Here is a 14,209-nt window from a genome sequence, read left to right as displayed (position 1 = left end):
GGATGTCGGTACATCAAGATGTGTGTGGTCTAAGCTGGCTAGTTGTTGCGAGGGTTGCGTAGCACTATGTACTTGATGATGATCTGGCGCGAATGCGTAACCAGGCGCCTTCATCTAAGGTGTGCACGATATAGCTAATGAGGTTTGAATTAGTGTTGATGACTTACGGAACTATTTATATGTAATATATTTAGTGCTACAGACGTTTCTATGTGATTTCAATTATATCTGGTACTTTCTTTTCGATGGCGTTTTACTTAGAGTGTGAAACTCTGCCGTACAGTATAACACTAGGTTAAAAATCTTTGATAGATGGCAGAAGTCAAGGGATTTTGTTATTTTTTATGGCATCACTTTTTGAAATTAACACGGTTTCATTTCAACCGGGAAAAAAGGGATAGACACAAAAGAACCGATTATTTATTTCAACAAACTATAAGAAAATATGCTCTAAGAATTCCGATTCGTTTTCTGTTACTTGTTCTTGTTTTCTTAAGTTCATTCAATTCCGGCGGCAATTCATAGACGGTTTCTTAGCGCATTCTTGTTGGCAGTCGTAGCGTGTTCTGAGTGTCTGAAGATGTCGTTGAACGACTTCTTTGCTAAACAAAATAAGAAGAAGTCCAAGAAAAAACAAAATCCAACAGAACTAATGGATTTACTCACAAAAGGGGGTGAAGTACTCAAATCCTACCCAGAATCTAATGCTCCACAAGAAAACAAGCCTATTACTTCTGAGGTGAGTTGGCACCTTACTTACTGTTCATTTACTGTTTATGAATTAGAAAGATGACGAGTGGGAAATAATAGACGACGAAAAAGAAATAGATCTTCAGAACATTCGGGTCTACAATCTGTCCTCTACCATAACTGACGATTCTGCTAAAAATTTGTCAAAAAACAAAGATTCTCGTGAAGGTGATGGTGAATCTGTGGTGGAGAAGAAGGTTTGGGGTGCGAAGCCCATCGAAACTCGTGAGTCTGTACTTTTTGTTCTATTTTGTGAGGCTTATTTGAATTATTCCTACTTCGACAAGACATTACAGGGACACGAATTTGGTTTGTTTTTATCCACTTACTGTGGAACAAGATCAATAGCTTTCAAAATGAACTTAGATCAGGTTTTGATCCTAACCACCAGTCTGATCAAGCTGCTCCTTCAACAGTAAAGTGCTAGTGAGTTATAAGCCTTTTATGAAACTCAGTATATATTGCGCTTACAAATTTCTTTCACAAATATAGTGGCAGCCATCGTTTGTAATGTGAGAAAGAACAGCCTATGGCAAGTAGTCACCCTGGCTTCTTATCTTAGTTGTCATAATGTGTTGCCATTTTATCCCCCTTTTGTAGACCTACTTATGTGAGATGTTCAGCTTAGTACAGAACGAGTTCGTACGTTATCACGCCCTGTTTTAATAATTTTTTCAAATGATATGTCATTCCTGATTATTTATTTTCTTCAGGTGAATAAGCGTCGTTATCTGTTTCTTTATATAGTGTGGTTGTCTTTGTAACCGCTAGTGTAAATGTCTCTCAAATCCTTTAAATATCAGTTGCTCGTCAGATTATTGGTTGTTTTACTACTTTCTGCCCGTGCTTTCTTTACTCACGTTTTGTTCGCTACTAAACATTCATATTTGTAGCCGAAGAACCCGTAGAAGCAGTTGTACAACCACCACCTAAACCTAGCGTCTACATTCCTGCTCCGTTGAGACTGGGAGGCAGTGCTTTTGGTCCTGTAGCTCCAAAGCCAAATGTAGCCAGTTCAATGGATTTTCCTACCTTAGATGCATCTGTGAATGAACCTCAGAAAAAGGAAACTCAACCAAATAATGATAATGATGATAAAAACTCACCTTGGCAACAGGCAGGTGTACGTCGTGCTAACCCAATATCTAGTACATTACCAATAGCCGTCAGTAACACATCATCCACATATGTTCCACCAAGCTTGAGACAGTCAGGGGCTCCAGGCTTCAAAAGTGTGGGTCCAGGTTATACTGGAGATGGCTTCCGGCCTCATAATGATCCACCTTTCCGTTCAGATATAGATCCAGGATTTAAAAGATTTACTGAAAATCCAGGACTTCGCGAAGCCGCTTCTTCAGGTGGTGGTTGGGCTAGAGGAAATATTATCAGTGTGAATCCCACTAACAATCCTGCTGAACAACTGCCGCTGAATCCCTCAAATACAAGTTTCCACACAGTTTCAGAAAACACAAATGGATGGTCTAGGAATGTAAATGTGAAGACATACAAGTAAGTTATATTTATAACATTGGCGTTCATCCTTCGTTACTTTAAATTCATTTACATCATAGAAACTAATGATTTCTTCCAAAAATCATTCTCCTACTATAAGGCGTTAGCCAGTCTTCATTAGATATTGATAGAATCAAACGGGAAAAAAACCATTTTGAATCTCCCAGTTGGATTTAGTCACGGATGTATATATTAAAATAGTACAATGAGTTTTTGCAGTGAGGTATTAACAGCTTATCACTAAGCTGAATTTTAAAATGTAAAAACTCATTCATGAACTAACGGCTTTCGTTAATGTCCTCCATCGAGACCTAAACTATCTTGCGAAGATCAGTCTCCTCAACTCTGGGTTCACTTGTTCGCTGACGATATATCGTGTAGTCGTTTATTTGCACTACGCCGACTGCACTTGTTCCATTGTTATGTCAATGCTGTAACTATTAAACCATATTCATCCATAGCTGAATATATTTTTTAATTCTTGTCCTTCGGGTATTTATAGTACAGGAAACCTGGTAACTACTGTCGAGTAGACAATACACTATTCTTCATGCACTAAAAGCTGGACATTTTCTTTTCTTTTTCAGGGATGTACGTGAGACGCCTGGGCTAGAAATCGACTTAAAAAACAGATTCACAGCATTTAATGAAACCTGAGACTGACCGTCAAATGGGCTTTCATCAGTTTATCTATTAATTTCCATCTTACGAAAGTAATGATTAATGCTTTAGTATATCTGGAAAGTGATATTTTGAACAATTTCGAAGAAGCAATCGGAGACTAGCTGTTGACTGTACATTGATTTTTGATAAGTTTATATTTCTAATGGAAAGTATCACGTGCTTATTTTCCTCCTATTATAACAGGTAACCTTAATGAATTATGCTTGGTAGGTGTGGTTGACCTTCACTCAACAACACATTTCTAATACAGAACTTATTTCCAATGTGTGGTGAAAATCATTTGATCATCACAATGTTTTGAAATTAACATCTTTTGATTCTATCGTTTTAATGCTCTGAGATGTGGGACCAATTATTTTTCCGATAACGTGTTCGTTTAACTTCACTATTTTTCTTATAAAGTTCACGAGATTCGTGCATGTTATTCTAAAAAGTACTACTTTTATCCTCATATGTGCTGAATTTTTGTAGAACATCATTTTCCTTGTTTAGATTCTGGTCATTCGCTTGAGAGTCTTCAGTACTTAGTTCTATTTTATATTACGGTTGATCCATGACAGTCGTATGCAGCATACTCACTCATTAAGTAGTTACTCATAAATGTCATACCAGTGCACAAGTGTACTGTCAAGTTGCAGAGAAAAACCATAGTTTAGATGTTGAATAAACATAATTAAGTTTCTGTACTGATGTTTCCCTTTTCGTATCCTGCATTGTGCAGCATCCAAGTTTTAGTGAGAGCGCTGTGTTTTTCCAAACATCCCAAGGGTCACATTGTCTATTTCATTTCACCTTCATCACAGTGCCAGATTATTCATACTGTACTTTCTGCTAAGTCCAGGTCGCTCGGGAAAAGTTGGTTAAAGTGAGTGGTAGGACTAAGTAACTACTATTAAGAGACGAAGTTTTATTATGGTTAGCCTTCCCTATGTTTATAAAGTTGAGTTGAAAGAAGTAGATCTCAGAAATACGAAACTTATCTGCTACTATTCCCAAGAAGATCTGTTTTAATTGGTCTCAAGTAGTCTGTACGGTCGCACTATAATAATTAATATTTTCTTCATAGATGATTGGAGGGAATTAGTTGTAGATCACTTATTCTTCAACCAATTATTACCAGACTTAAGCCTCGTGGGTTTGGTATCATTTACATGCAGTTTTTATGCCGACCCCTATCAGTTGAATGTAACAATTCAATAAAATGTAGACTCGTCATTTTCACCTGAGAATCTATACCTGAAAGTAACGGAGGAAATTTCGGTAAAAACTTTGTCAACTGGTTGCGTGTATTTATTTTGGAACTTAAACTATTAATATAATAATATCTGACTGAAACGAGATTACATGTTAGTTGATTTGTGAATAAATTTCACTTTACTCGTCCGAACTGTCATCAGAATTGATTACCTCAAGTGGTGTTCGTCAGGGCTGTTCACTCCCCATTCTTGTTCAACTTTGTGGTCGACGTACTTTTAGAGATAACGCTTTCCTCATCTAAATTTTCAGGAGTTGAACTTCTACCAGGAGATTCACTTGTGGACTTAGAATATACTGATGACGTAGTTTTATTTGGTGAAGACGCTGACAAAATGCAGTCTCCTAACCATTATAAGCAACAATGCAATCATGTCCCGGATGAGGTTCTTCCCCTCGAAATGCATAATGTTGCTTTAGGATTGGGTGGCATCGTCACCCGAACTAATGATAGCGAGTGAAGTAGTTGAGCGTGTCGACCGCTTCACTTATCTGGGGAGTCTCACCAGCCCTTGTGGTCTGGTGTGTGACGAAATCTCAGCACGGATACAGAAGGCTCGACTAGCTTTCCCCAACCTGTGTTATTTATGGCGTAGGCGAGATATCCGTCTATCAACCAAAGGACGGGTTTACTGAGCAGCAGTTCGTTCCGTCCTACTTTATGGCAGTGAAACATGGCCGGTAAGAGTAGAGGATATTCGTAGGTTACTAGTATTTGATCATAGGTGTCTTCGAAATATTGCTCGTATATCCTGGGACCATCGAGTAAGTGACGCAGTTGTTAGGAAACGGGTTCTAGGTAAGGATGGCAAATCAGTTGATGAAGTAGTGGAACTTCATCAGTTGAGATGGTTGGGACACGTGTTACGTATGCCCAACCACCGACGTGTGATGTTTTATGGTGTGGGAGTAGATTGGGAGAAGGTTAGGGGTGGCCAGACCAAAACTGCACGATTCCATGAAATCACTGACAAGTGGTAGGTGTAGATTACCGTGTTGGGGACCGCGAGACGATAGCATTCGATGGTTAGAGACCTTGATTGACGTGACTCAAAGTCGATTGCAATGGTGCAGGTGCATCCATTCTTTGTGTTTTCCCAAATTGTAATCTGAATTCTTTGTGTCCCTCTTTTCAAATTTATTTCACTGAATTACACTCTTTGATTCATCTCCAAACCCTAATCTTTCCGATTACTGTTCATACTTTTACTAGCACTACCACTACGGGATTTGAATCGACAATTTTATATGTGTGCTAATGTGGTATTGCAACTTCAACGAATGTCTGTACATAAGAAGTCCTAAGTTGCTACTGACTAACGTCCAAATCTGCATGTAGTACTGGCGCTATGCGGTCTGGCAGGTACAAGGATTATATGAAGCAAAATAGTAGGGAACTTACATAACTGGTTCCTAATTAATATTTAGATGTGTTCGAATGTATAGTGTCGTACTAACCTGGGACAATTGGAAGTATAATGCTTCGTAATTCGGTTAATTGCAATTCGTTTGCGTAAAGAGTGAGCTTCGTGAGGAATTAGCTTTTTCTCTGGATAAATTAGGTTTTCAATGCCGGGCAAATTCTTTTAATCACTCATCCTGTATAATTTTAATCGGACTTGGTTTATTTTAATACTACTTCTGACAACGCTTGGCTGAATTACGCTGCATTAGATATTCATCGCTAACAAGATTTTTCGGTATCATTTCCCAATGTTAACTCAATAATAACAGAGGAGTCTATATTTGGCGCTTCATGAAATTCACACAAATATGTAAATCTTTAGATGATAATAGAGGGGGACCGAATTTATAATTCCTAGAAATGAGATCGTCTCCTGTATTCTGCAATGCTAAAAATTATGGCCTGTGAAAGGGAAGTGTTATGTGGTAGCGAAAGTAAAATATGATTGGTCACTGAGCATGGACAAGAAGGTACTTAGTCTACTGAAGATGTGATCTTTCGTCTCACTGAGAGCGACTTGTAATTTTGTTGAGAAAGTATTATCTAGTCTATACTCCGGTCCTGCATTCTGCATCTGATATAATGTGGCTAGTCTCATTGTACTAACGTATTATTGAAGTATAACCCATCCGATACATCAAAAGTTAATCGGTTTCATTAGGTGATAATTTTTGGGTTAGGTGGAGCGCTTTGACGAATTAGGAAATATGCGGTTGAAACAAATGACAGTTCAATTCCTAAGTACTGCCGGCGGCTAGTTATGACGCGAACGTACGATTGGTCGTGTCATGAAAATACCATAGGTAGTCAGCTCGACATGATATTTCTCGAGGAAAGAGTATTTTTATATCCTGATGCCGAGGAACTCGAGTTTTGCCAGTCCACATGTATATAGAAGGAAACATGGGACATTGCTTCCATATCTCAGCTTGTTTACGTTCTGTGAAATTAAGTTATTGTCAGCCTGAGGATCACTATTTGTTACCAATCAAATAAATTCAATCAGAAATATAGGTATTGAGGATATACTGCAAAACGAAAAATAACAGAATCACTCAGGAATGTTGAATTATTCTTAAATTAATTTGTTGGCAGAAACTAGGGTGTATATTTTAATAGCAACTATTAGGTATTCAGTCTTGAAAGAAGATTTTCGTGTGAATGTCAGTCAGTCGATTGATATTTGTCATACTATGTATATTTATTTTGAGTTTGTGGCTTCAGTTGTATGGACAGTTTCGATTCAGGCATCTGAGCTACTCGACCACATATCATTCAGTAGTTCAATAATATACCAGAACAGAACTGTTGGTGAAATTTCGAATTATTGTTATATAAACGGAAGGAAATCAGTATTCATCGATGACGTTATCTTCTATCCATATGAGTACTCATCGCCAGTCCGTAAGAAGATGCTTAGATCAGATTATTCCGTAGAAAATACTCCTCATCTACCTGTCGGAAATCGATCAGCCTAAATAAATACACATAGATTGTTTTAATAAAATTCTCACAACTAGTGATAAATGTTTAGTCTCCAAAGGCATATGATTGAAAATTTTCATTTGTCTACGAAATCAGTTAATCATCTTTCCCGAAAATTGGGGTAACAGCACTACAAAGGATCAATACAGCTTTCAATCTAAACACGGACAAACTCGAATTCAAGATAACTCTTAACAACAGGTTCCAAGCCTTACAGGATCTACTCGAACAAAAAGAAACTACTATGGAGGGTGGTTCGAAAGGGATCAAGGAAGCATTAACTTCAACGTGTCAGGAGGTGTTGGTTAGCAACAATTTTCATCATGAGGGCTGGATCTCTATCGAAACCCTGAGCAGGATCCGAGAAAGGAAGAACAAGAAGACAACAATTGAACATGATCATAGAAAATCAATACACAGAAGCAAACAAACATGGGAAGAGGAGCATTAAAGCTGACAAGCAGAAATATGTGGAAGACCTAGCAACGACAGAGGAAAAAGATGCAACAGGAGGAAATATGAAACAACTATATGACACGACGAGGAAACTGGCAGGGAAATATATCTAACCAGAAAGACCGGTCAAGGATAAAGAAGGTAAGACAATAACGTAATTCAGGAACAGAGGAACAGATGGGTAGAATACTTTGAGGAACTCTGGAATAGATCAGCCCCACTGGATCCACCAGACATCGAGGCAGCACCTACAAACCTTCCTATGGATGTCACTCCATCAACGATTGACGGAATCAGGATGGTCATCAGACAAATCAAGAGTGAGAAAGCAGCAGCACTTGACAATATACCAGCTGAAGTCAGACATACAAGCAACTGCAAACAGAATGTCTCCGAACCGGAAGAAAGATTGAGCGGATGCGCATCTGCGAGATCAACAGGTCGGATTCCGTGAAAATCGGTTGTGCACAGTCCAAATCGCGATACTAATGATCATTATTGAACAATCAGCTAAATAGACCTCGTTGCTGCACATCAACTTCCCTGGTTATGAGGTGTTTGACGGCGTGGATAGGAGAACCTTATGGAACATTCTTCGATACTATTGTGCACCTGAGAAAATCATCCGAAGTTTATACGATGGACTACACTGCAGAGTGGTGCATTGAGGACAACTGATACACGCATCCCAAGTGAAGACATGTATCAGATAAGGATGCTTAATTCCACATTTTTTCTTCTAGTGGTTGATTGGATTATGAAGACCTCTACATCTCAGAGTAATCTCTACATACAATGGGAAACTTGAGTGCGGCTAGACTATTTGGACTTCATAGATGATCTAGCTCTTCTGTCCCATACACACCAGCAAATGCAGGCAAAGACAACCGGTGTAGTAGTAGGCCTCAACATACACAAGGGGGAAGTAAGATCCCCAGATACAACACAGAGAACACTAACCCAATCACTCTTGTTGAAACTCTGGAAGAGGTAGAAACTTTCACGTACCTGGACATCATCGTAGATGAACGTGGAGAATCGGATGCAGACGTGAAGGCAAATCATGTGCAGCATTACTATAGTTGAAGAACATTTGGAACTAATTTATTTATTTATTTATTTCAACACATAGATATTGGTACAAAGAGGCACCAAATACATATGCGCCACACAAATCTCATTCGATATGTGTGAGGTCTGTGGTACTGCCCGGGTGCCTAAACCGAAGCAGGTGATTTTCTTAGGGGGCCACACCCGGAGCCTTCGACCTGAAGGTCTGATCCACAAGGCAGTGAAGCAACACCAGGAGATGCAGTCCTATGGTAACCGGTGACCAACAACTGGTTCATACACCATTTGTTCTCTCAGGATCCTGGAGCCCATGTGCATCATTGGTTTGGAATCAGGGTTTTCCAACTCCTCTAGGTGGACTCTCCATGTCCACCAACCCGATTAAAGCGCCGGACATTCGCTTTTTGTCCTCTCATTTTCGTAAACAACACCCCCGCCACGAGAAGGCAGTGAGTAGGACTTCCCTGGCAGAGGCTATACAGGCGTGGCCATGTGAGAGCATTTCGAGAGGGAGAGCGGACTCTCCCCACTCGGCCGTACCAGGGCATTTGGGAACTCAAAAAAACTATCAACCAATATCAAAGTGAGAATCTTCAATACGAACGTCAAGACAGTTCTACTGTACGGAGCTGACACTTGGAGAGTTACAACAACCATCATCAAACATGTAAAAGTACTTATAAGCAATTGTCTACGCAAGATACTCAATGTGCAATGACCATACCGTCAGTAACTGCCTACTGTGGGAGAGAACTAATCAACATCCAGCCGAAAAGTTAATTAGGAAAAGACGTGGGAAGTGAATAGGACATATATTGCTAAAATCATCAAACTGCATCACGAAGCAAGTGCTAACTTGGGGTCTTGAAGGGAAACTGAAGTACATACTGCGTTGAGAATCGGAAGCAGACATGAAACATGAATGGCAACCAGAAACAACTAGAAAGGATTTCTCAGGACAGAGTTGGATGGAGAATGCTGGTGGGCGGCCAATGCACCTCCACGAGTGATAACAGGCCCAAGTAACTAAGTGTTTTCTTACTATGATAGAAACTAATTCACTTCCTCCTATTAACACAGTTATTTACTATTTGGTGATCATGACTCTATCATTACTCATATTTATGCTGTTTTATATACAGCTTATATTCGTACTGTTTTGATGCAGTATTTGGAACATTAATGGTAGTTTGTTTTTTCACATATATTCACTCATTAGGCTGGCTGTTTTGTCTCTTAAAATTCGTTCGCTTAGCCAGAGGGTTGTGTTACGCAACTTATTATTATATGCTTGATCACTTTGGTCATGCTATCATTCATAGGTTAGTATTGATCCATCTACGATCTCTTCATAACAGTTAATTAAATGATGTCTTTTTGGTTTATATCTCTTCTATTATTCTTTTTCCCTAGTAAATGAACTATTCAAAACATATGTAAATTGAGTTCTATTGTTAATCTTCCTACTGTTGAGAAGTTAATGGTTGTATATGGTATATGATATGTATCTGCATTGAATTTGTTTATTCGGTTTTTGTTATTATACTTAATTACAATTTCACTTCACCAAATAATCATTATTGCGGTATTGATTCTTTCACATAATAGCTATATACATACCTTATCTTCAGGCTTTTATATCACACTACTTCCTCTAAAACATTTTTAGGTCATTTCTAGCGAGAACATGAGCTTCAATTAACCTCAGTGTAACCTATGTTTGGAAATGCAAATTACTCAGAGTTTAGCCTTTGAAGGCTTGTCTCTTTTTCCATATTAATCACTTCATTCAATGAGCAAGAATATGATGTATTTTCCTGGAAAATTATTAAATTCAGGACTAACATCGATAGATTCTAGTTACTAAAAGGATTATTGTTCTATTGAAATGTCTTATCCTTCCTTACAGTTCTTTAGTTAGTTTCAGAGGAATTAAGTGGTGGCCAATTAAATCTGTTGTGTGGTAACAGACTACTCAACTTCTAGTATACAATCTTTAATGTCATTTTGATGTATTATTTACATACTGATTTTCTCCCATTTTGTTTTTAAGCGATCAGAAAAAGCTTAAATATGTTGTTTGATGGTAATCAAAGTACGTATGTTCAATTTTGTTCCTAGTTTTGGACCTTTTTTTCTTGATCGAGATTTAGGTTTTCATCAGTTCATCCTTTATGATAGTGACTAATCTTTCACTCATTTAACTGAATACTATGGTTTGCAGCCTCAATTTGTTTACAATAGGTAAAGTAAATAAGATCTTAGTTTTTAATTACATTTTCCTTCATATTAAATTGTGTCTCACTATATTTGTTTCTAGTTCTTTTGTACTCATTCTATATTATTTGTTCTATTATTATGAATATTCAAGTTCTGCATTTTTGCTGTTATATGTCCGTAGTTATTTTTGGTAACCAAATGGCTACAGATAGGTATTGTCAAAATACAGATGACCAATAATACATAAGAGTTCAGCAGATATAGCCAATAATTATTGGTCACAGTTAAGAAAACAAAATGGGTTATAATTTATATCTATGGCATCACGCTATTATACCGGTGATTTCATAGTCATGAACTTTACCAAAGGGTTAATTACTGGCTAACTTTTTTATATCTTATTAACCATTTCATATTACAAAAGTGACACCACCCTGTCTTAATCAGATGATCTCATAGGATAGAATTCAAAAGAAAACATTATGAATATGACCAAAACTGAATAAACTACTTTAGTGAACGTCTGATACTATGTTTATAACTAAGATCGCCAAATATAATTGATTGCTAATGATAACAAGCACTGTCTTTTAGAATAAATATGTTTCGTTTGTTGCTGCGTATTGTTATTATTGAGCGGATAAGCAAGAAAGTGAAAGTTTTAGAGCTATTCTTTTTGAATCACTGCCTGTTTTTAGCATTTGTTTGTCAAACAAGTGGTTGACTGTATTCTTAGATTTCGCTTATTTTTTTTACTCATTAACTGTTGCTACATCTACCGTCCATGAACTACTGTAACTTATTATAGAATATGGTCATATTTATCCCATAAATGTCGTGGTTATGTATACATCAAGGTTTTTGCTAGTAGTTACTTAAGTTTGTATTTTACGTGTATAACCACGTGAGTCTTATAGGTTCTATGACCTGATTGATGGGTTATGATTGAGTTAAGATCTTGAGTATATTATCGAGAGTTAACATGTACGATAAGTTGGCGTAGGTAAAGTCGTGTCTGTAGCCTAATCATTATAATATTCACATTTAGAGTGTAGAATCGGGTGATCGAATTTGGTGTATATTTATTAGAATCCTATCAGTCGCCGTGAAATCACATGATCATTTAAATCCTTTAAAAATGATGCAATTCATAGATTATTGTCTGCAATTAAAGGATCAAAATCTACTTATACAGTATCAAAATGAATTTTAGGTTGTCATTCAAAAACATTAGTGCTCTATGAGTATTAATATTTGGTTATTTATCTTTGATTTCTAGGCTATATAATTTTTTTGTTACCAACTTGATCAGAAATTAATAGTGTTTAGTGGTTAACCTCTACCGTTAATCTGGACCGAAAATTAAAATTGTCTCGATTATTTTCGTACAGGTTCTTGGATCAACCACATCGGTGGTTTAACCATGTTTGAAGATACAATATTAAAAGACCAAATACATAAGCCATCTGATGAATTAGTTCCATACACATACTTGGATAGAGAGCGAAAGCACAAGTGTCTAGGAAAATCTCAAACAATCCTGAGGAAGACAGACAAGAACTCGAAAATGTATAAATGCTAATGATTCATAGATCCATGCACTGGGCTACTTTAATTATTTAAATTATACAATATTTTATTCAGAAATTTAGTCTTTGTCAAAACATTGTGTAGGAATTTCGTTACTATGTGTTGTGTCATTCTCGGTTTATAGGAATTGATTTTCATAATGAGAAACTTTTAGGGGTTGTTAGATGAAAGGATAAAATACTAGTCGATTGGTGATCTGCAATGATATTGCTCGTTTGTGTGAGGGTTGATCAGGAGACCATGTTTAGGCATAAAAACATAAAGGATTTGATATCGAAAAGGGAATTATTGTCCGGAAAACAAATTTTCCTTTTGGTAATTGTTATTTTACTGCAACTGTTACATGGTGTTTTGGCTGCAGAGGCTTCATTTGTGAATGTTTTCGCGTTATTATATCACTGTGAGTTACGAATAGGTTTCAACACTATATGGGGGTGTAAGGGACTCACACTACACCTTTATGTAAAACTGTTCTTTTCTGAAGAAGCAACGGTTTTGATATGTAAATATGTTCGTTTTAAATGTTCCTTAATTATTCTGATGACCTACGCACATCTCTTACATATGCATAAATGCTTTTTCACTTAATAATATTATATATTTATCATATACAAACTCAGTGGATAGTTCATAACAGAAATATCTACCCAGGTGATCCACACATAAACGCTCATTTTGTACGCAAATTCAGTTCACGTTACACAAGATAACTGTCAATCTAATCGAAGGACATCAATTTCTTCACACGGAAGATGCCACATGTATTTCTAGTTTGACAACACCTATAAATGTTAGTGCCCACCAGTGAAATCAAAAGTCAGCAGCGAGGAGGTTAGATGATATATTTGCTAGGCTATTGATATATCGACAAACGACTGACTAGCGATTGAAGAAGTTGAGCACGGCATTTTCACTCGTGCTCTGTTGGTGATGCATGCCAGAGTGTTTTCAGCTACGTGAGTCCATTGAAACCAATATGGACAGAGTCAAATGTCGAAGGCTTACATAGCTATTGATCTTGGTAATTTATTTACTACTACAGACCAATCCCCAACTTGATGGGGTAGTAATGATCCTGAGACGTCGCCGGTCAGAAGTTTAAACCCATTGTGGTGGTCGTTGATAAATACTCTTCTGATAGCTTGCCGAGTTCGGCAGAAAAATCGAGACTCGATAAAATGCTAAATAATGTCTTACGTACAATGCGCGTTTAAATGTTCTGAAAACCCTACTGTTCTTCCAGAACGCGTTGTTTTGAGTCTGTTCTCAGATGCCGCCATAGTACTATTGTGATTGTTGGCTATCGCATAAGGTATTGTAAGTGTAGAACTCGTGATATGCGATTGTACAGAAGGAAAATCGATGTGAATAGTGTTTTCTTTTAAATACACCGCTTTGATATGGTCGATGTTGATGCTATTGTAGCGGTAAATAAATCCCCAAAATAAATAGCTCTAAGTTTTCGACATTGGATGTTGACCATATGTTTTAGTGGACTCATCTAGCTGAAGGCGCTCGGTCGTGCATCCGCACCAGATCACGTGTGGTAACGCCGTGCTCAACATCAACCGCAATCGCTAGCCAGATTAGATCAGAGAATTCCGATATATTGGTCATCGCCAAATATACTCTTCCGATCTCCTCGACTCTGTCTTTTGATTTCTCTGGGTGGGAACGAAATATATTAGAAGGTGTTACTGGTAGAAGCGTTGTCAAACACTG

The 14,209-nt window shown here is 37.5% G+C and overlaps 1 protein-coding gene across 1 annotated transcript; it reads left to right on the top strand.

Annotated features, from left to right (window-relative positions):
• Positions 1-392: 392 nt before the first annotated feature.
• Positions 393-10,123, top strand: CDV3. Its single transcript, XM_051214973.1, has 4 exons — positions 393-739; positions 786-975; positions 1,644-2,259; positions 2,850-10,123. The coding sequence occupies exons 1-4, from the start codon at positions 581-583 to the stop codon at positions 2,917-2,919; spliced, it is 1,035 nt and encodes a 344-aa protein (XP_051068160.1). The 5' UTR covers positions 393-580; the 3' UTR covers positions 2,920-10,123.
• The last annotated feature ends 4,086 nt before the right edge of the window (positions 10,124-14,209 follow it).

Source organism: Schistosoma haematobium, chromosome 2 (genome assembly GCF_000699445.3).
Source record: "Schistosoma haematobium chromosome 2, whole genome shotgun sequence".
Taxonomy (NCBI): domain Eukaryota; kingdom Metazoa; phylum Platyhelminthes; class Trematoda; order Strigeidida; family Schistosomatidae; genus Schistosoma; species Schistosoma haematobium.
Note: the sequence above shows the minus strand (reverse complement) of the source record. Positions and strands in the feature narration are given on the sequence as shown.

Bases quoted from the DNA above. Each gene is read 5' to 3' on its own strand.
- CDV3 (XM_051214973.1), top strand. From the start codon at position 581: ATGTCGTTGAACGACTTCTTTGCTAAACAAAATAAGAAGAAGTCCAAG. The intron at 740-785 runs GTGAGTTGGCAC...TTTATGAATTAG, and splicing joins ACAAGCCTATTACTTCTGAG to AAAGATGACGAGTGGGAAAT. The intron at 976-1,643 runs GTGAGTCTGTAC...TCATATTTGTAG, and splicing joins TGCGAAGCCCATCGAAACTC to CCGAAGAACCCGTAGAAGCA.